The sequence below is a fragment of the Orbicella franksi genome, chromosome 15 (assembly GCF_964199315.1).
Source record: "Orbicella franksi chromosome 15, jaOrbFran1.1, whole genome shotgun sequence".
NCBI lineage: Eukaryota > Metazoa > Cnidaria > Anthozoa > Scleractinia > Merulinidae > Orbicella > Orbicella franksi.
Window position 1 is genome coordinate 11,900,229 of NC_138159.1, and position 24,071 is coordinate 11,924,299.

A 24,071-nucleotide genomic window follows, 5' to 3' on the forward strand; every position below is an offset into this window, starting at 1 on the left:
CCATTTCAGTCCAAGTGATCAGGGAATACTTAGAAGTTCATTTTAAGAAATCCATTAAGGAAAAGGGGAACGATATCTTTTCTTTCATCTCAGAAAAAACTGCAACAATTAAAATTTATTTAGTCGGAAAGAGGGAACTTTAACTAGATTTTTTAAACGAGTAACTCAGTAATAAAAAGTTATTTAACGTAGTTATGTCACGATTTGCGCTTCTTGAAAAGTTTAGCCTAAACTTTTCAAGTTCGTCGTACGCAATCCATGTTAATTTTCTCCATCCTTAGCTATCCTTGTTCCTTTATGGTTTATTATGATCTCTTTTTTATTTTTCTATCTTAGTAAACTATTATTTTAAGGTTTCCTTCGATTTAATGGTTATTTTGTACGTGGTCAGATTAACTCAAAACACCGTGAATCTCAGTGTCAACCCAGACATCCTGTCTGCTTACAGTTTAATTTTTGACATGACAACCATTTTGTAATTCTAATGCATCCTCCCGGAGTGTTGTTTGAACGTTAGGTCTCTTACTGTAATCATTCCTTACTTCATCCCTCAGTACTGATATTAACGTAAGATTGTGATCCTCCATGGGAAAAAAAGATGGCGACTGGTACATTTACCCATAATTCTTAGCGCTCTAAAACTTGAACAACGCCCACAAAAACATACAGAAAATTTTAACGTCCTCAAACCTACGTAGAATACACTTCGTCGTTAGCACCTGGATAACTAGTGCAAAAATATGGCTGGCTTTCTGTGTAATTTATGGGCTGTGTAAGGTTCTCATGGTATTGTGGTAAAATGCACAGTCGCCATTTTTTTCCTAAGGCAGATTCTTCAAGTATTCTAAATCAAGCTTTTCCTCGTTAGTTTAATTTTGTGGAACCTATTTTTAATATTCCGAGACCCAAGAAAATGAAACTTGTCTAGAATTTCACAGTTAATTAACATTCTTCTGAGGCAACCTCATTCAGTCAAGACAAAATCTCTCGGCCTAAAGAAGGTTTCAAAAAGCAGCATGAGGAAGTAACAATATAAAAATATTAGTGATCAGTGCATGAGGCTATCCGCGCTTGGTTAATCGGCTTGAAGTCTCTCAACCCCCCCAAAATATCTCCGACGAGGTTTAAATTCTTTTAAGAACTTAAAACTAAAATTTAAAAATCTTACAAGCGTTTTTAAGCTGGGGTTGTTCACTGATAACTAGTTTTGATCGGCCTTCTCTTGTCATTTCTAGTATAGATGAATTAACATGTGTTTACACAATTTTTTCTATTTTTGACGAGGTCACTTGACCGATTGATGCAATAGGCAAATACAGCTAGTTGTTAAATCAGTTACATACAAAACAGGTCCTGGTTACCATGACCTTCATTCAACATTCATTGTACGGTATGCGTTCAATACACATGGCTGGGTATCAAACCGCGTTCTAATAATTACTCGTCAAATGTGTGTTTAGCATTCCTATAGCTTAAGACTATTTCTACAGAATGAGAAAAATATGAATGTAATCTCGAACATCTTTTAATTCACCACCTTACTAACAGTCTTTTCTGTTATTTCTTTCAGATATGCTTGTTTGTCCTAATAGAATACTATTATTAAAAAGCAATAAAATAAAATTAGACGTAAGTTGTATCACGCAATACAATTACTGAGCAGTACTGGGCATGAATGCGAGTTAATCATCGACTCAAAATAACAATTTCTCCATAATTTTAACATGATTCCCACACTGAAAAAGGGTGTTATTAGCATTTAGCTACAGAGCCAAACACAAAACTACTCCACGAGATGTCTCTATTCGGTTTTGAGGTGCCTATTGATACCATTAGTGGGATACTAGACCGGTACTATAGCTATGCGAGGCTAGCCTGTATGTTCCATAGCGCATTTATCTGTAGGGAAACACGAAAAGACGAGCGAGCAAAAATACTGAGATATAGCAAGTTCTCGAAATGTCTGTCTGTGGAATGTGCTACTAAGAAGTCATTTCAATTTGACCAATAACATTTTTCCCAATGTAATGCGATCGCACACGTTTTCTTAGTTGAAGGAAATCACGCGTTGGGTTCTCTGAGCAGTGCCGTCAAACCAATCAGATACGCTCATTGGAGCAGCGCGCGGCCAGTTATGAATATTGGCGGGAAATGTGTTGGCGAAAATATAAGTGAGTGGAAGTTGATTGTACGCGCTCAAACGAATACTAAGCTCTGGTAAGCTGAAAAACGTCGGTTGTTATTATAGACCATACTAGGTTTTTTTTTAAACATTTTTTACCAAATTGTCATTTCGTGCTTTCGGGTGACGGGGATATTAACCTATCGCCCTCCGATTGTAATTTGTCTTATTTTAGGATTAGTGATAGATTTAATTAAAACAAACCGCAAAACACGCCGAACACATAGATATAAGTTCCACAGCTTCAGCCTAATAGCTGGTTGAAAAACAAAGCTGTATGCGATCGAATATACATATTGGCTTTATCTCGATACGATCGGCAGGAATTTTAAATATCCTCTTCACTTCAAGAGGACAATATATTACGGGATGCTCCTTTAAGAACCAAACTTCGTTTATGAATCATTGACAGCAAGCGTGAAAGTACGAAAGAACGAATTGAACCGTGTTGCTATCAAGATTGCATCGTTCAACATGAGAACGTGGTTCAGAGGCCCGCTCCTCCCTAACAGACCAAGTTTAAAAATCAAGAAATCAAAGGTGAGTAGATTTTTTTTGTTCTCCGGGTGATTGTTTTGAATGTGGAGCAAAATAGACAAAAAAAGATTATTCTAATATGCTTTAAATGCTCAATGTTTACGTAACGTGCGCACCGCGAAATCGCTTTTTTTGCGCGACGGTGAGGCGGAAGAATGAAAAACAAAAAACAAAAAACAAAAAAACACTAAAGGAGTTGCAATGGAATTTACATCGGACAGACGACATATCTATTTTTGGAGACAAATTGGGGACAAATCCGCGCCTGGCGGTAGAATGATCAAATGATACCTACCGATAGAAGGTACACAATATTTAGAGATATTTCTGTTCACCGGGGCCTGTTCTCAGTAACATATATGATCATGTAACTAGCTATAAAAACGGAGAGAGTTTTATTAAGCACGCTTAAGGTGTGAATTTGGTCTTAATTAAGTTTTTCACTTAAACAATTGGCTGGCAAAGGAACATACTTCCTTTTTGCAATTGGTAGAGACTACACTCTGCGACAAAGAGTTTTCTACCTTTACCTTCGAGACTATCTAGTGAAAAGCGTAAATACAGATGGCAACTGATCTGTCCAGCTAAAACGTTAAGTCCTTTCGAAATACATTCGGCACAGCACTTCGAAGATAGAAAGATTGTTCCCATACGATCAGGATGTGTTAGACACGTAGGCAAGTTAATTGTTCTCTTCATTTTCACCAGTAATCCGAAGACATGTGCTAAACGCCTACACATATTGTTACAAATAATTTAATAAACATTATTATACCAATGGTACTAAAGCTTTGGGAAAAACTTCGAATAACTAACGTAACATCAGGTTTGTGTGAGAGAGGAATTTTTAAGAACGTGAGGAACGTAAACATCAGAGAAAGTATTAACCCAAAGCCTCTTTACAAGAGTTTAAAATGTTGAACAAATAAATACGTATACAGCTTTTTGCAATATTTGTGTGACATAAAAAAAATGGTCCTAATTTAATGTTGTAATATTCTCAACCCAGCTTTTACATCACACATCTTACTGCTATATAGTGCTCTTCTCAAGCGGTATTTTTCGTTCCTGTTTGGCTATTTTTGTCATTTTAATACCTGGCAAACATTCAGAGCATTTTCATGGTGGAATTCATTTCCTATGATTTAATACTGATGGAATATCTAATCAGCGAGTGAAGATGTGCTGAAATTATGTCAATGTTCCTTTCATCGCCTGCACTGTCCCTCGTGATCACTACTGCAGCTTTCTCGTTTGCAAAATGACTTTCAAGTGAGCTAACAGTCTCCAGATACAAAGACTGAACACTGTTACAGCTTTGTACTACTTTCAGTCGTCAGGAAATTATATCTTCTGCGTGGTTTGCATCACATTTTGCCACCAAAAGTGTACTTGAACATTTTAAGCTTAGGAATGCTCTTATCAGTGGATCATGAACGTAAAAGCCTTTATACTGAAGAAGTTCAGGGTCGCCCTTAATTATATTAGTCTCTGTTATCTCCTGTCACCAAGGTTACGATAAACCAAGCATTTCCGAATTCCGACAGCGAAAAATACGACGACTTTCAATCGGTTACAATGCCACCTTTTGGGGGTAGATTTATGACCAAAGCTCTAAAACTCGATGAATGTTTGGTCATCGACAGAGAATTTGACAACATGGACACAACGTTGTATCTTGTGCGATCTGTGTTTATTTTGAGTGTCAAATCTGACTTGATATAGTCTTGCTATGCAAGCTTTTCGATATTACATGATAAGCAACACAAATAGATTAAACTGCTTCTGAATAAGTTTTGGGATGCTTTGTTGTTTTAGCAGTATTTTTTTTATGCTCGTGTTTAAAATAAAAAACATTTAAAAAGACCAAATTATTTTCCCAAACTATCATTTAATCGATATTTTTCAAATTATTAAGCCTGATTCACCTATTCACCTTAAACATAACCTCAGCTCATCATTTCCAACTTTTGTCAGTAATTTAAGTCATTCAGAAAAGAAAAGAAAACCCAAGACATTGTGACTCTGGTGGTTGGTAAAAAACTATGTTCCTGTAAAACTTAGTCGCCAGCTTTTGTGTTTGTTGATACACGCGTCTCCGACTCGAAACGGAAAGTTAATGGACAAGTGTGCTGAGTATGTTATTTAGGTCTGTGGAATCTGTACATTGCCGCAATATAACTGTATTATGCCAGGACGACAGCGGTGAGAAATTCAACGACCTTCAACCGCGAAACGTGAACTGACACGCACAGTGATTTTATCGTTTAGAAAGGCAACGCATTCTTTGTTCATAAATTATTACATGAAAAGAACTTAAAAGCTGAAAAATTATCAAAAGTTAGCCTTGTTAAAAAAATAGAGGCCGAAATATGTCATACCATTACAACAAAAGCCATTATAATTATATTAAACGAAAATATCTCCTCTAACGGAAGGTATTAGCGAGGTTTACTAACAAACTGTTCAAAAAGTACAGGCCTTAACTTGCATTTCCATTTTGCAGGAAGCCTTTTAACATTTTCATTGATCAAGATTTAGTGGTTAATCCTTAATTAAAATATTATTTTTGGAATTATGCTTTTGTGATTGGCATTATAGATGGAACTGAAAGAGGGCCGAAAGGTTATCAGTGCCAGCAGCAAAGACGAGCTAAATGGAAATCTTAACACGCAACGCAAATATTCCTTTGTTTTCGCAATTAAATCAAATGATGTGTAATATTTTTAGCAAGCATTCAACAAAAATAAAATATATAATTCAAATTACTATAATGAGAGATTATGATGCCAAATGTCATCACGCAATGCATTTGTTTTGTCTACAAGATGAAAATATTAATTCTCGTTACGGGTTTTTGTTCATTTCTTTTGATGTTTATAGTTCTGAGAATGTGACGGTATATCAATACAGTAACCTCAAGATCGTGATTTTCTTTATTCTCAACACTTGTCTGCTTGACACTGTCTTGAAACTGTAAGAGGAAATTATATGTTATTCAGAGCTTGAGATGCTGACGAAAACTTGGACAAATCAAGGTGTTTTGTCTCTACTTCCGTGTAAAATCTTATAACACGTTTACCACTGAAGACATCTTCAGGGGACCCTTCCGTGTTTCACGGACATAATTGACAGTGAAAAGCAATAGGTCATTTTTATCTTAATAAAGGAAATGTTATTCATTATGATAAACCACGATATTAACAATATTACAAATCTGATATTCACTCCAGTGGTCATGATATCGGAAACTCGTAATTTCACAGCTATCCGGCTTTTGTATTTCCAAATCATAATTACCAAATCCAGTCACGTACAAATTTTTTACAAAAAGAGCTGAAGAGTATTAAAAAGAATGGAGAACGTTATCCTCAACTTCATTTGGTGATTTTGTTCTTGGTGCTATAAAACCGTTACCCCTCCTTGAAAAAAATTCATTGCCGTCTGCTACTTGATATTCAACCACGGTAATCCGTTTCAGCCCGTTAACTATAACTCAAAACCCGCAATTTTTTTGGAAAATAAATCAACTCAGTGCCATCATTGTCCACCTTGTTTTATTCAATCGTGTTACCATAGTTGTTAACACATCACCAAAGAACAAAGTATCCAACCATTCAGTAGAACTTTTCTGCAAGTACATACTTCACGAAGGTGAGCTCATTTATGCCTGTAGTTTTTTCAGTAACTTTTAACAGACTTGCAAAAAAGAGAATATTTATAATGTCGTAATATTCCAGTAGAACCAATGCCGTCTTAGCAGCAATCTGCTCTGGCACAAGTCCACCGTTCACGTCCTTAATCGTAAGTGTAGGTCAAAAACTCCATTTTTTCCAAAACGAAGCCCAGTTCTCAACAGAATTCAACTCGCGTTTAGTCAGTGTCTTTCCATGGTTGTCTGTCATATATCATACAAGACCAACTGGTCTAAAAGCTTTTCTGAAATGGGAAATAGGTGGATATCATACTTATAAAATGAAAATGGATTGCAAAGTCCTGTCTGAACGGTCATATATGCGTATTCCAGCATCACGAACAACTAGCTGACTACTTCTTAAAAAATAAAATTCAAAAGAAAAATGCGTATGAATAACAATTTGATAAATAATTATCTTCAGTAAATACTATCTGCATTTGCGTGATTTGGATTTCAGCTTATATTATATCAGTGGTCATGGTAGGTAGTTATCAGGCGGTATTTAAGAACAAAAGATAAAAATAACACAATGTTTTAGCATATTTTAAGGGATGTCAGGAGCATTCTTCCTTATCAAAAAAGTATTTTTTAATCAATAGTTATAACCAAAAAACTGATCAGCAAAGGCTTCTCAAGATAATTCAAATTGATAAACCAGAATCAAGACATATCAACCAGCTGAAAGACTCTGACAAACCTGAGACTATATTCGGAAAGCTACGCTTCAGAATTTACTATGTAATTAACTACACGAGTTCATCTGTATGTTACCAAAGTTTCATATATTGCAGTAGAAACCATTTCATATAGTAACTCCCAGAAGTTGTCAAAAACAGCTAAATATTTTATTTTAAAAATAAATTGGTTGTTAAGAGCAATTTGTATTATTACTGCTGTGTGTTCCTTAATGACTACACAAGCTTTGCAGACAAAATGTCAAATATTGACGGTCTAATTTTGGTGAAACCAAAAATAAAAGAAAAAATTAAACGGCATTGAAAACGAATATTACCAGGAAAGACATAAATTGACCTCATTTTCATAATATTGCGACCAATTATCTTATTCATGCAATCAACTGTAGCAATTTTTATAAAGCACATTCGCGTAATATGCATTCAAGGCCTCGTATTGCAGTAACCATAGCAACCAATTAGCTCCCTAGCAAACATTCTTGATAGTGAGTTGCAACAGTCGTCAAAAACAGCTGAATATTTAATTTGAAAATAAATTCTTTATCAATAACAACAAGCCTTACGGCTTTAGATTTTCGATCAACAATGAACAACGCTGACTAACTTAAGTCAAAGAAAAGCACATATCTTAATTAGCGTTGTCATTTCATCGTTCCTTCTGTGGTATATGCTTACTTTTCACGAGCTTGCATGCAAATGTTCAAAGTAGTGATGCCTATTTTTGATTATTATGCAGCAGCCAAAAGCCAAGAATAAAGTAATCGACATTCTTTAGCCTTGAATACTCACAAGAGGGACTTGAAGTTGCCTATTTTTTTTTTTAAACTTTGCAACGCTTTGTATTGTACTTTCCGTATACATATTACCATAACTATTTAAATCTATTGTCAAGCTAAGTTTGTGTGTCTGTAGACAAAAATTAATTATTTTCTCTACGGTCACTTTACCAACGCACACGACTACCAAAGCAAGCAACTGTCAAAAAAAAGTAGTTAAGACAAACTCGAAACCTTCACATTTTTTATCATAAACATAACTATTTAATGCGCTTTCACGCGCTCTTTCTCTCTTTCAGTAAATATGTATTGGTTCTAAAGTGTTTGGTCAACTTTGAATGGGAGAGGGGAGGGGAGAGTCAAGGCATGTCGAAAGAGAAGTATTTTAGCAACTCTGGCAAATTGTGGGTAACTGAGACAGTTCTGTGAAATGCAAAACTTTCTGCCGTATTTTCACAACGTAAAAGAATTATAAAACAGCAAAGCAGAACTTACTAACCGTTCTTGTAATTCCATGGAATCACAACATAGTTTCGAAAACCGCTTATGCAATACAGAAAACTGCCTAGAATGACTACTTAATTAAAAGAGTTGATCACTCTGAGAAGTTTAAACGGTTTTAGCATTTTCAGTGGAAGCTCTGCCCGCAAGTCGTATTAAGAAACATCAGTTTCTTTTAGTATTTGTTGAAATGTCTGTTTTCGTGTTCGTATTTTGATAGCAAAGATATTCCGTTGAGGAGGATGGCGTCTTGGTGGCGATTGAATTATGTAAAACGTAATGTCAGTGGAGCGTTTGATACAAACGTTTTGGATTGGTGGAGTGACATTACGAAAGAAATTATGATTGTCAGGCATTTATATATTAACTCGGTTTAAATATTTTTTCGCGTGTTATTGAAGAAATTCTGTAATTCACCTTCTAATGCTTTGTGTAGTTTGTTTTATTAAGCATAACATATTACAATAAAGCAACCGACTTTCGACAAAATACCGAGCCATGCGCAATCTCATTCAGATTTGTTACGTGCACATCTATCGATTGACCGCAGCCGTGCGCGCAGTTAGCGCTTGCGTTGCTCCCGGGGGGCGCTAACATATATGGGCTATATAGGTATGTGCCGCTGTGAAGGGTATGATTTTCAAGCAGTTTACTCTAGGATAGGGTATATAAATCAGAGCGTTTGGGTCTAGAATAGGGTATCATTTTCCCCAAAACTGACTAGTTGGTTGAAGATTTTATCTAGACTAAGGAAACCAGGAATTGCCACTCAAAAATATAAAAAAATCAAATCGGCAAGTTTAAATTTACGCAAATCAGCCGCAATGGTGTCGACAGATAGGGGGATTTGGGGAGTTTACTCTAGTATAGGGTAGCAAAATTCAGCTGAACTAGCTCTGGTATAGGCTAAGGGCTCCAGGGACCCAGCGGCACATCCTCACCCAGAAATTCCCAGAGTACCCCTCCGGGCTTTGCTCTGGTAACAAAATTATGTTCTTCGCTCGTTAAACGGTTGTCCCTGCAATGATTCTAAACTTTTCCCGGTACTCACACTAGTTGGGAGAATTTGTTTGTTCTTCTCTGGAAACGTCCTCTTTGTTCATCGTAATCATTTTCTTGATTCTCGTTCATATGCTTGATTTTGTATTCATAATGTAAGGAGAAGCTACATTTGATCGTTCAAATAGACCGCAAGACTGCTACTGATTTATTGTCTCCGAGACACTTCATTTTCGCATTGTCTTAAAATCCACACGTCATATGATAATTGAAGTTTGACAGCATGCAAATATTACAGGTTTTGAGCTTCATTGAGCTGCTTCGTCATATCATTTCAATTAACTAAATGTGTGGTGGTTCAAAACTACGAAGTCACAGCGCGGCAATTGAGGAATTTAAATTTTTGTTAAAAAATCTACCAAGGAACAGCGAAGAAAATTGAGGTAAATACAAGTATTTGTAAGAAAGCGCATTCTGCGACTCCGAGTCGCATCATATACATTACAAGCTATTAGGTTTTGTAAGACTGATTTGTATTCAATCTGTGAACTAAAACGAAGTTGAAAATATTCGATTGAAGATGAACTATTGAGGGGAGATGTATAAAGTTAAACAAGTAAGTAAGTGCCACTCGATAACCTTAGTCGAGAAGTCTAAATCAATTCAATTCCTATCAAAATGTAAACTATTCCTCACGGGTGAATTGAGAAAATTTCCTTGTCTCGCGTGACAAGGTTTGTTCCAACTTACCTTTTATCAAGGAAGCGCGCTAAAAGGTTTCTAACCAGCTAAGATTTTGTTTTTGTTTTTAGCCTTTAGCCTACGTGACAGAGAATAATTTGAAAACAACCCTATACTAACACTAAGGTAATATTATAATTTCTTCTTGCCTCCGTCTCTGAAAGGTTGATACAACTCCTGTAATGCCCTCTTTCTTGGCACGGTTCGTGAGACAGCAGAATCCAAAGATTGGTCCATTAACGCAGGCAATCGCTCCTTGTGATCAAACATTAATGGCAGCCATTTAAAAGGGAATTTGTAATGTCAGCGCATTTTTTGCCCCAAATTTCCAAAGAATATTGAATTCTTTCAGAGTCGTAGGAAGATAAATTTATTTCATCTTCCTTTTCGTTTCTCTAGTTATGGACCTTTTTAGTTTCAATTTGTTTTTGTTTTTTTAATTTTGTCCATTGTTATTCTGACACAAATCCACACGCGTGCGTGCTTCCTGATTCGAAGTTATGACCGACATCATATGCAATGCGGATTTTACAAATTTAATAAATTGTTAACTCCTTTCTCTAAAATTCCGTTAAGTGTTTTGACATTATTAACGGTGAACCTGCACAGCCTGCTTTGCTTTCACGAGTAAGTATTTCAAAACGAACCGCTGCTTAGTTAAGAGTGTTTCTCAGATGGCAAAGTTTCTGTCATGACGTAACTCGCTTGATATTTTCCATCCTACATAATAGGATGAGTGAGTACTGAACGTGACCTGACTCAGATATGTTGATATTCACACCAATGAAGTCAGAATACTTCATCATCTTTTTTCTCGTAACTGCTTCAGTCGTCGATTGCGATGTTATGTAATCAAGGTGGTATTCAAATAAAAAAAAAATTATCAAGCACAATATACCAGTTGTGCACTCGGCTTGTTTGATGTTAGGACACAACATTGGCATAAAAGCAGGGATAAAGCGTTATTCTGTAGTTATTTCTCGGCAAAGGTAAATTAAAGGTAACCTTTGACTAATCACCGCTTGTCGGCTCATTTGAAATTTGCGTAAGAAAGAAAAATCTAGCGCAGTGATGATGCGGAGTGATTAAATATATTTTGCTTCCTATTCCACACTCTTTTGACACCTTGAAATGCAAGACAAAAAATTTCTTCAACCATCAGTTTTCTGCTTTGCAAATTCACCAAGGAAAATAATGTTGTACTGATTTGGCTTAAACTTTGCCTTTTGTTATTGCTGTTGTGTTTTACGGTTTGTTTTGTTTGTGTGCGCGAACGTGACGTGATCTTGCGTTCGTTACGAGAAGCACGATCAACATCAGAACAGGTGTAAGTATTCAACTGTTTTAAAATTCTAATAATTTTGCCGCCCCCGGAAGAGACGTGCATTATACAGATGACGTGCAACAAAAGCATTCTGAAATCTGGGAGAATGGACACCACCTACCGTAGACCGAGATCACTGTCAGCTCTCATTACTTATTATCATACATTTCTTATAAAGTTAGATAGGCGAATTTTCTTTGAAGAGTCTGTCTGCCTTGATATTGTTAATAGAAAATTAAATGTTAGTCGCTTCATGAATGAACAGTCTATTTAGTACAGGATTCGGTGTTGTTTTTGCTGGTTTACCGTTTAAAGATTATAATGAACAGAACGTTTAATGATGTGACTAAAATAGCTGAGTAATAATCGTGGAAACAAAAGCTTATTGAACTCAGTGGAGCCCAAGGGAATACTTTTAATGATTATTATGTTGTTTGAGTCTTTGCTAAAGCGGGTAAAAGGACAAGTGTTGACCTTTGTTGAAGCGTGTTGAAGGACAAGAGTTAATTACGTCAAAATAAAGTGCTCAGGGCTTCAAAGAGACAAGCTTGCCGCAGTCTCACAGATCCGTAAAAGTATTGTTTTCGAGCAAGGCGGAAACTGATTAAATATACTTTCGATGCGGAGTATAAAAGAAAACTTTAGGGAAGACGTGCCATACCGAGCCATCAAATCACTGGAGCTCTTTTCTCTGGGGGTTAACCAAACCATCAACTTCTCTTTACGGCTTCGAAGCGAGAGATCAGAGACTTTCAGAAAATTAAGGGTATGTTAGTAATCTAAAGGTAAAATAATCGATCTTGTTTGTGAAAGTTTTCAATGCTCATAGTTTTGTTCTGACTTCCTCATGGTCTCGGTCAGGGTGCATTGTGTGAATGTTACACGGTTGTTTTGGTCAAATCGTCTAGACGAGTTTGGTTTTAAACTTAAAATACTCTTTACATAGTTGAGATAAATGCTAAGTTACCTTCGACTATTTTGTTGGAAGTTGGCGCATCAAATTGTAGACACGGTTTGAGAATGACAGTTTTGGCTGAAGCTTTGAGTTGTCTCACAAATGCTGACTGCAAGAGGTTTATTTCCTTTATTACCATGATCACGGCATTTTCGCGAGCTGAGCAAATTGAGGGAAAGTATAGAAACCGACTTGGCGAGCGAGAGCGCAAGGCCTTTTTTCTCTTGTAGCGAAAAGGACATGAGGATGAAAGAAACGAGAAACTGACTCGAATATGGGTCAGTGTTTGGTCTGCTTCGTCGGCTTTCGCTCAGAATGGGAACATAATTCCCAGAAACACTTGTTTTACTGCAAGTGTAAACGAAAAAAGTTCGAGCGACGAGAGCGAGCGCTAGCAATCATATGAAAACCAAGCTGTAGAGGACGACCAGTGTCTATCGAGCGTGGGTGGAAAGTTTTGTATTTTCGACTTTATATTCCCTTTCGAACAACGGCATTAAACTTTGGTGTTTGAACAATTCGACGGCATCACTGCGTAGGCTGAAATCCACCTCCTTTTTCACTGTCATTTTCTTAAATAAACTGACCCACTTAATTTAATGTTTTCTATAAAGAAACCAAACCAATACTTTTCAGTTTTTTTAACTACCGAACCTCTCGGGCAATTGTGTCACGCGCGCGTTTGGCGCGACTTTTGTGAGCGGGAGCGGAAGAGGTGACAGAGAAACAAATTACGAATGGAACACAAAGAAATCAATCTAGTTGAATACAAAGCTTCTTTGAGATCGGCTCTATTTAAATTGGACACATTTCCTTGAATAGTGGTACGTGTTATGGATACAACTTTTACATAGTTGTATTATTTGCGCTTCTTTCAATATCTGTCACGTACGCTTGCCTTCGACAAAAAGATTACTTTAATTACATGTAATAAGCTTTGTTTCAGCCGAGTTATGAGAAGATTGTTCGATTGTATCTACAGAAAAGCTTCGTGGTTTCACAGCATGATGTTTTCCTTGTTTCCACTGAACAATCTAAAATTTTAGAGTTTTTTATTCTTCATTGTTGGACTCGATCCTTTCCCTTGCTGTATTATGATACAAATGTAAAATCAATCTGAGCTGTTAAGACAACAATTAAACAATGGCTTGAATAACTTTTCCCATGACTCTCAACACAAATCTAGTCCCCAGCTACGGTTAGAGTTAATTTGTTTTTAAAATGAACTTTCATTCTTTCTTACAGTCAAAATCTAGCAAAGGAAAAAGAGGGGCGTCCACCATGGTCAAAGTGAAGAGTTATGAAGATAATTCTATTGAGACTGAAGGTAAAACACGAACCATATATCTTTTGTTTTTCTTAGTAGCTCAGTACATGACAGACACAAAAGTAGCTTGCGCGCAGGCTAACACAGAAAGGGTCCTTAGAAAATGAAAAACTAAAACCAAACTTTTCACATTATTAACGTCAATTAGCACTAGTAAGCAATTAAAAAACTTCGGCAAGCGTGGAATAAGCGCAACGGGGAGAAGACCGAGAAATTCACAACTAGTGACTTGCGCGAGAAACCAACATGTAACTGAAGACAAACGCGGGAAAATTGCGAAAACTAATTTATGTTTATTCTGATTGGCTGAGCTGAAAAATTAATGAATAAATCGTTACTTCATTTTTCATCAATGGTGCAGCAATCGACGTTAACAGTCAAATCTTCAACAAACCTCCCAGAAATAACGTTATCGTCAAGGACCAATGAGGCTGGCCATGTTGTGGAATCGCTTCACAAAAAATGTGAAATCCATCAAGGTAGTCGGTCTCCCGAGCAAGAGTCGTCGGTATCGTTCGGATGATTCTCGGGTATCTTCGTTATTTATTTAGGTCAACGATTGTTGGCAGTGTTGCTAGAATTCATTAGAACCAACAGGACAGAAGAAGTTTCATCATGGCTGTAAACTAAATCTAATTCGCATAACTTTGGAGAAATTATTTCTTAGTTTCGTCCTTATGTTTGTTAAGGAAGTAAATGCTTGAGATAAATCCAGAAATGCAATTTTTATTCCTATACTTGCCTTGATATCACAGACTCGCGCTTTTATAAAACTTATAACAATATTCACTGATTTTAACTTAGTCTTCATTTACATAACTAAAAAGTTATATTATGTCCAGCACAAAAGAGTCTGGATAGTAACAAAACAGAAATTAATTAACGGACCGTTTTGGTTCTTTGTTACATCTTTGTAGTGGTACGAGATTGCCTACCCCCAGTAGAGTAATTAATCCCGGCTGTTCGTCACAAAACTCTGAAAATATTCGTGTCGAGAACTTTAGTCGGAACGGATAACGGCTTCGTAAACCATCTCAAATACAAAATCTTACAATCTGCAGCGTTTGAAACTATCTTATATCGAAAATGGCGAAAACATACAAAATTGACCCAATTTTGAGGGAAAAGTTCAATCGTATTTCAAGCATTTCGCGGATATGACATTAACATGGTTTATAATGATGCTATTTGTTCAAAGGATTATACTTCGAGATCTGAGTTGGTAAGTTAAGACTGTAGAATAACTTTGCCTTAAAATATAAATAATAAAAACTAAGTCTTGAGGTATAGGTTTATGATGGGAAGTTTGTTGGATGAAACCAGTTGAATTTACTGAATGTTCACTTCGCATCGGAACAGAATAGTTATTTAGTGTTAATTTGAGGGCAATATCGTACAAAGCTACAACATGAATTAGTCGAGAAGACTTGCCGCGAGTATAAATCTCTTGACTCAAACTGTCTGTATATTAAATTAACTAATTTCTACTCTATGAGTGAGTAGTTGTAAAACGCCATATGATTTCAACTGTAATTTATCGGTAATTTTCATGTAGTGCTCGAAAGGTTGTGTGTACCTTTCTGACATAGTTAAGATCGAAAAGTAAATTCTCAATAATTTTAATGGATGAGATCAAACTTTATGACTTTGTACTGATATGGTAAGATACACATAACACTCGCCCAGCTTTGTTAATGTGTAATGAATACACTAGAGGAGTTATGAGGTGACTGCAGTATTCGCAGGCCGAGTTATTGATTTTACAAATCGACAGGCTATATAGCAGGAACTCACTGACAAGTTACTGAGAATTTCGCAAGGGTATTGCTGTGCAGTTCGTGACAGTCTGACAAGTTTGACTGGTTGTAAATGTACAAAACAATTGCCTGAAATGCTTTCTGTGTAGTAATTTCACGCTTAAGACGATAGAGGCTTTCGTTCCGTACAACAACTTCAGTGAAATTAGTGATTCTATGTGCATAACAGCTGTTGAAGCAGAAGTGTCAAATTAACATAATTATCAACATTTCTATGCACAAAATTGTGACCCATTTTTAATTTGAAGACAAGGCCTAAAAAGACTCGTGAAAGGTCGAATAACATTTAATTTTCCCTTTCTGTACAAGACGTTCCCTTGTTCGGCATTTTATCGTAGGTAATCTAAATATTACAATCTCGTAGAACAGTTATCTGCGAACAATTCTTACAGGTTGCCATGACAATGTCTCAACTTGTACTCGGTAACAGTTTTTAATTGATTTTCTTTGTGCAGCTGACAAACCCAAGCATTCTTAAACTTCTGTTGACGGTGACTTAATTCAGTTGCAGTTTTCTTAAGTACTGATCGTGTACAAAAAAGGGGAGCGAAAAGTCACTTGAAACAAATCTGATCGGTCGACACAGGTCGATGAAAGTAGGTTTAGTAATTTTCACGAACCGATTAAAAGAACTAATTCTCAACAATATCTACACGACGAAGGAAAAAGAACTTCGAGGTAGAAAGAAAGACACAAAGACAGAACGAGTTAAAAACCGTCTTTCTTTTGAACTCTGAATGTCAACATTTTCCCTGGTCAATGCACAGTAATCTGTTAACTCTACATCTTTACAGCTCTAGTGTGAGATCTTGCTCGAAAAAAGAAGAGTATTGTTTTGTTGTCGATCAGTTTTCTTAATGGTCGTAATCTGTACACGCTTGTCTATTTATAGTGGTTATAAAGCAACATTGTTGACAATAGGTCCTTTACATAGCCTCTGGCTTTGTTGTAACGCGCCTGTTGTTCTGTTTAACCCAATCTTTTTCGTTTACACAAATCGCCATCAACCAATACCAAAACAATACGTTGATTTGTCGAAGAGGACAAACATTTCAACTTCTAGTCTGTTCCTGATTTCCTATGCATGGTCAATTCAAAGTCTTGTTCGCGCTTCAGAATGTGGCCTCTTATGCTTGCAAAGGTGCAACTAGCGCTTTTGGAAAAGAAGAAACGAGACAAAAATGAATTTTTTCACGCTCAGGCAGATCTCATCGATGAGGAAATCAACTCAGATTCTGGTGAGAATCAATAGCTTTTGTAGGTTGTTAGTGGATAATTTTGCGGTCCGTCACTCTCTTTGGAAGCCAATTAAACACTGGGCACGAATGCGTTAATGTCGAAACACCAAATTCCAACCAAGAACAGAGAAACAATGTCAGAACTTTAAAACTGAATGAGCGAAAACATTGATCAAAAATCTTTCATTTATGATTGACAAGAAGGCTCGCAGGAGACTGTAACTTTGCATAGTTTGGTTACCACATGCGGCTCGAAAACAAAGACAATTTTTTTTAATTAAGAAGACGACTTTGTTGTATACGGCAATATTTCTGTGGATAGTGCTTCTTAACAGCTCAATCCGTGCGATACATTTTTATCTCGTTGTCTACGAGTTTTTAACTCTGAAATTCGTAACAAAGTTATAGATGTGTTACAAATAAATTATCACTGAAATTAACGGATTAGCAGGTAACATGTTTATTATTTGACCGTGCTACAAAACGTAGTATTTGAACACCATTAGCAAGGAGCTTTATTTTATCGGTGGAAACTGTCATATGATTTTAAGTAGTTTTATATCAATTCACACAAAATGAAACAAGCACAAAATTGAAACTGTGGACCAAATTATTGCGCCTTTGACTATTTGGCAAGGTGCAATGTAAATCGTATTGCTTTCCAGTTGTATTCAAATACAGAATTATTGTGATCCTCGACAGAATCCATTTGAAAAGTTCATGAAATGAAATTGAGTTATATAGTGAGACCGGCCCAAACTTTAGAAAATGCCTTTCACAGCATAGCACTTTTCACCCAATGGTCACTGACAAAAGTTTCAACCGCTGACGTAGTGGCCATGTTCTTTCGACACTATAATAATTAAATGTCCTGATGTCTTATTATTATTGTTTTTTATGGACGAAGTTGCACAGCGCCAAGAGTCTGCCACAAAAATGTAATGTTCTCATTATTTAGCAGCTTACATTTGGTCGCACACGCACCAAAATTAGAGCGACTAATGGACAATGATTTAGTACATTTTTTTGAACCATGGCATAAATAAGTAATCAGTGATTATTTTTTCTTGCAGTCCTCTAATATTTTTACGTTGTATTTGTTTAGCAGAAAAATGTGAACTAAAACAAAGTCATTTTTTCTGTAAATATAACTTTTTCTGGCATAATGCCTAATGGACGGATTCTGACGCAAATTATTTTAAAATGCCTGAGAAATCGAGCGCCCACTCCATATGAAAACAATTAAATTTAATCAAAGGAATAAGATTAACTGTGTTATTCACCTTGATCTAAAGAGTAAAGAAACGCAAATTATGAAATTATGTTGCCTCCATTGTAAACAGCCATATGTAGCACAGACCATAAACAAAGTTTCTACAAATATATATTTATCGACTTCTCAAGTTTATTTGATGTTGCCCACACATTATGGTAATGTGTTAACAACCGAAGTGGTAAAAACTCATTAATAATTTCTCGTATCTCCCGTTGTTATCTCTTATCTCCCGGCAATTTTAATCACGTGATTCAGCAGGTGGCAATTTCACTTATCAAAACACCTCTCGCAATTCATCATTGCATTGGTGTGCACGTAATACCGAATCTTCACTTGAGGATTGGCTAACTTTACTCAAGAGTTGCCCTTAAGAGACTTGTTAACTTCTGTATTGCCTCATGAAGCTTCTTCACAGCGGTCTTTTAAATGTCGTATTACTCAATTTGAGTAGAAAATATGGATTGCAACAAGCTGCGTGTTCCGAGTAGGTGACATCTTCCGTGTAATACGTTTGCTAGTCTTCCTGTGTTATAAACTGTACAGTTGTATAACTATCTTTCATGGAGCTTGCGGAATCTCCTGGATCGATACGTTTTTGTTGTTATCAGTCAGTTTATGTTTTGTTTTGCAGTTCAGGTCGCCGCAAGGTGAATTACCTGGTCTTCTCATAACCGCAAAAATACTGATTTAAACGACATGCAAAAGCACTATTTCTCTTCCTTATACAATAGCAGAGTCAATTGGATTATTTTAGTTATTTGCAGTTCCTTCTTCAGTCCAAGGAAATATTTCTTATCCAAGCTTTATTGTGGATTTCGTAGCTGATTTTTAATCATTCAATTTATAAATGTTTCAGTTACATTAAAAGCTTGGTAAACGCGGAACTGAACGGCCATGTCTTAAGAACGTAAAAAGTCTTAGAATTTTCCATTCTTCTTGCCACACACCACTGGTGGCAGTGCCTTATTATTTGTGACGATTCGGCCATATTATATTCACTTTGAAGTCTGCATGCTCGTTGAAAATTAAAGTTGCCGAATGAAAATTTTTTGGAACCAATGAAATATTGCACTACTACTAAAGAAACATCGTTTTAAACTAACAAAGTTTGAAACCGAGCAAATAATGAGTAAATATTTCACTTTATCTGAAGAAGTCCCGGTGATCCGGTCGGCTTTTTCTAAAGTAAACGACTTGACAACCTAACCAAATTGCCATAATCAAAAATATTGCTCAGTGTTTTGCATGTGTTAAAATTCTAAATTAAATAATCAGCGTCAGGTGAAAAGACAAAGAGATCATTATTTGTAATCAGCTAATATTCATATCTTCCTTGATAATTCAGAAATGCACGTAAATTTATACGAGTTGTTTGATCTCAGGTGCAGAAGATAATTCTACATTGTCCAGCTTTGGGGGGACTGAAGGGGTTGCCTCCTAGGGAGTCCTAAAACATATTCCCGTGGATTCTGGATTCTAAAACGACCGATTTTCTGACATGAAAAAGATGCCGATCAAGACAAGTGTGACATTAGGACATCCCACAATATCTGGGCTAAAATAACAAAATCTGGCTGTTTTCCGTAAACATGTGGAAACTGAACAGCCTTACGTGTTTCAGTCATAGAAGTAAAGGTTATTTCTAGGCCATCATTTACAGATTATATGTTGCGTTGGGCGCCCTTCACGGCATTATCATTTATCGTAGAATTAATCATCTTTGAGTTCTGAATAAGTAAGCTGTTGATAATTGGGAGCCTGCAATGTGTGTAGTATATGTAATAACTTCCTCTTGGTGAATACTTCCCGTTTATAGAAGGGAAGTTCTCTGCAAGAGAACCTCGTATTCCTAATTAGCAATACTTATGCAAGTCTGATAATTAACCACCAAGAGTGGAATAATTGATTTATTAAAAACGCCCCTAAAACATAAAAAAACTAGACTAAAATAAATAAATAAAAAAATAAAAAAATAAAATAAACTAAACTAAAATAAAAACGCCTCGAAAACGTTATGCGCGCACTCACCATATTTGTAGAGCATGGTAAAATGGCTCATGTACCATGATGGGTAAGCCAATGAAAACTCTTGAATTGCAGTTTTAATAATGGTTGATATTTCGCGGGAAAACTGATTATTTCCATGCACCTCAGAGCGATTGACGATGGTTCCACTCGTATAAATGATATCATTTTTAGACGAAACAGCCCGAAATATTTTATGATTAATGTCTGTTTCGGCTCAACCTTAGTGACTATTACCTAATAAAACAAATACGACGGCTAGAAGGAACTATTCCGTGTTGCGTTCTTTGTGCCTTTATTAGAAGTATCAATAATCAAATGATTAACAACTTCTTTATCGTTTGTTTTTCAGAAATCCAGTCACAAACAGCGCCACAAGGTGGAAAGCACATGGCGTTGGCCTCAGTCAATTCAGAGATGGATCCTAAACGCGCTGCAGCAATGTTAGAACGACGCCGAGTTTCTGCCTCAGTCCACGAAATACAGGATTTATACAGCGCCCTTCAAGAACTTGTCCCAGGAGGTGCGACATCTTCACTCTCCCAGCGGGTGAATTCCACAGACAATAAACCCACTGACGTATCTTCTAACCCCAATTCTCCAAACCTGCGACGAAAAGTCCTCAACAATCGTCCGAGAGATGTGGCGCGTTCACCAACCAGCGAAGACGAGTCAACCCGGGTGAGAAGGTTGCTTCCGGTAACTCCTGATTCGCCATCAAACCCCCGCAAGTTTAACCCAAAAGTCATCCAAGCTCTTGACGTGAATGCCAATCAAAGCCTCGTAAAAGGCAAACGCAATCCTAATATGGGACGGCGAGGTTCCAGTGGCGAGGTACTGTTGAGTATGCAAAGTGCTCAATCAGGAAAACCGTCTCCTAATATGGGAAGGCGGGGATCCAGTGGAGCGGTTCTTCTTGCCGTGCGAGCCAATCAGCACAAAGCACCCAAAAGTCCCCTTGCACTGACGAGAAGTGCTTCGCATCATAACATCGCTGGAGACTATGAAACTGATTCAGCTAGTCCAGTTTTACCAAGCCCTGTCAAACTAGACAGACTCATTAGTCCAGAGGTGCTTGCAAGGCGAGGATCTGAAGGAGTCCTCTTGACGCCAAAAATGGACAAACACCATAAAAAGCTAAGTCCTCTTCTGATGAAGAGAAGGGGATCAAGCGGCGATATTCTTACGTCAGAAAGCAGTAAACCAACTTCAGTCTCCTTACCCCGCAGTGCTGCGTCGTCACCAAGAAAAACTGCCACGTTAGACAGTGGAATTGACTCCTCACCACGACGAGGCTCACTGATAAATGCACTGACTAAATTTTCGCACACTTTCAAAAAGAAAACCCCGCCGTCGAGCCCAGAACGCAAAGAAATAGCATCGATCAAAGGAGACTTTCACGGGGAAAACCAGACAGTGGTTGATGGACAAGTGCAGAATCAGATGGATATGCTGTTAAATTCTCTAAACGATCTCCAGGGTACGTCTCAAGAAACAAACCACGGAAATGCAAATGAATCAGAAATCTTGAAGAAACTCGATCACCGTCGCGGAAGCCTGGGGACGGAAATGCAGGAACTGCTTGGAGCGTTGCAAGAGCTCTCCGCCATGACAACAAGTTCTGATTCAGATTCCCTCGGTGATAACGAATCGCAGTCGAGACGTGGGTCTGAGTTACAAGATCGAGTGCATGTTCAGCGTGAATCATTAGAACAACTGGAGGCGTACTTTACTGAAAAGTTACGAGATGCCACAATAGCCAACACCTCTAAAACGCCTTCAGAGCGATCCTCTGAAAGTGATGCACCTCTGTCGGACAAAGAAGATGGCGAATTAAGCCAACCACCTTCAGAGTTGTCTAGCAAAAAGAGTTCCTTGGAAACAGCAATGGTCGACGAAGGGATCGATGTTGTGGATTATCCTACCGAAGTTCTGCCGACGGATGTCGAAGTGAAACGACCACAGTTGAAGGAGGATCGTGAAGAGTTTGCCAACCAAGTCAACAAAAAACTGCAAGATTGGCTCGAGAAGGCAATGGCGTTATCAGAAAGAGAAAAAAACTCTGCAACTTTTGATAGTGATGAAGCAAAGTATGATTACCTTGATTCTGACGAAAGTGACTATAACAAAGAGAAAGAACCAAAACGTATGAAAAGAAATCTTTTTTCTAAGTTGTCACTTCTACGCCGTGGCGATAGGTCGCGTCCGAAATACAAGCACAGAAGAACAAAGTCCATGCATGACGTCACCTTCTCCCTTGAGAACGAGCTTTCCTTTCAAGACAAAGAAATTCAAAATCCGACGACGACGAATGCGCAGAATGAAGACAAATTAAGGCGTCCAAGCGTGACGCGCTCGAGATCCATGTATAATGTAACGCTTCCAAGAAGCAAAAATCACAGCAAACGCCAGGTGAGGGAGGCAGAAGATGTACCTCAAGCTTCGCACACTGTACAAACACAGTCAGCCGCCACTTTGCCTGATGACAAAAGAATTCAAGCTTCACATGTACTAACAACCTCTAGTAAAGACTACTGTCGTGTGACCGAGAAATCTTCACCGACGTTGCTGAACCCAGAAATGAACACGACTCCAAACCGACAAACGCCCGGGAACAAAAACGTTAAACGGTCAGCTCAGAAAACACGATTATGTCGTTTGCCTACAGACTTGCCATTCTTTTACACACCAAAAGCTGGTAAGTCTCTCCCATGTACCAGAGTGGCAGACCAGCATTGTAAACAAACTAAATCCCAAGATAGGATCAAACGTTTCCCGAAGAATTCCGCAAACTGTACCGGAATGGAGGAAATTTTCTACAACGAAAAGGCAAGTGACAATAGAAAACTGAGAAAGGCCTGCAGTAATACACTGCCCCATCCACGCATTCTTGTAAACGACAGCACAAACTATTTCTTTGGGGCGACTCCAAATAATAACCAAAGTGAAGGAGAGACACATTTTTACCAAGGTGATTCTCCAAAGTTGACTCCTCTACGACGCTTTGCATCGGTTGACAGCTTCTTAGATTCCAAAGATTGCGAAGAGCCTCGGACGAATGGGTCTTGTTGCTATGGAAACGAGTTGTCAGTTGATGACGCAGTCAGGAGGAAGATGTGCAGAGGTAAGTCTTTTTTGTAAAGCCATTTGATTGTTGTTGTCATTGTTTCAAATTCTTCCGCTGCATCTAGGATACGGTTTTCCCCTAGCTACGTTCTACAAAACTTATGTATGACGCAAAGCCCGAAAATAAGCCAAGGGTGGCCAGGACTGGATTTACAATATTGTTTTCGCGCTACCGTTTGGTAAATTTAGTGAAAACCACCTTTAAGAGTTTTTGAATCGCTACGAACTAATCAGGCAATTGCACGCCAGCTTGTCATAAAAGAGATGTAGTACTTCAATTTCCTTATTATACTTTATTTAGATAATTGTGGGACGTAGGTTCCTGGGGTCCGTTTCTCGAAGGTCCCGAAAAGTTTTCGCACCCGGAAGCCGTAGCAAACTCTCAAACCTTATGATTACAGAGCCGCTTTATTCACGTATTGTTAACATGAACAGAGGTTCCCTTCATATAAGAAGTTTCAGACGCATACTCATCTCCGTTTTTAGATACAGATGAACTAAAAATGGCTTTACGGGCCGGGCCCCTAGTAGCGCGACTGAAGTATTCATTTAGGTCACGTGCTTATCTTTATTTTATTTCTTCTGTTTGTAGGTCAGTCACCATGCCCCTCGCCTCCGTCAAACCTATGGGAAATGGAATTTACAATCTAGAATTATAAAACAACTAAACGTAGTATTGCGATATTTTAATGTTTATCCTTGCATATGTTATCATGTTTATATCTATGTTTATAAATTTATGAAGTCGAATAATTTGAGCGACAGACGAACATTTCAATTTTCTAGCGGTAATCAGTTCCAGTTGCTATTTTATTCATAAACCTGTACAGAAAAGAATACAAATTAAGAATATCA

At 37.5% G+C, this 24,071-nt stretch overlaps 2 protein-coding genes across 3 annotated transcripts in view; both read left to right on the plus strand.

Moving 5' to 3' along the window:
* The window catches only part of LOC145470010 (uncharacterized), a 185,340-nt gene that overhangs the window by 52,993 nt on the left and 108,276 nt on the right, over positions 1-24,071 (plus strand). The gene's annotated exons all lie outside the window — the stretch shown is intronic.
* LOC145470631 (uncharacterized) lies at positions 1,573-24,042 on the plus strand. 2 transcript variants are annotated; one of them, XM_081454439.1, is made up of 4 exons: positions 1,573-2,722; positions 13,653-13,734; positions 20,443-23,214; positions 23,809-24,042. In XM_081454439.1, the coding sequence occupies exons 1-4, from the start codon at positions 2,657-2,659 to the stop codon at positions 23,865-23,867; spliced, it is 2,979 nt and encodes a 992-aa protein (XP_081310565.1). In that variant the 5' UTR covers positions 1,573-2,656; the 3' UTR covers positions 23,868-24,042. The 2 variants fall into 2 exon arrangements, with proteins under 2 accessions (XP_081310565.1, XP_081310566.1); XM_081454440.1 differs by having other exon boundaries at positions 1,573-9,830; positions 23,809-24,041.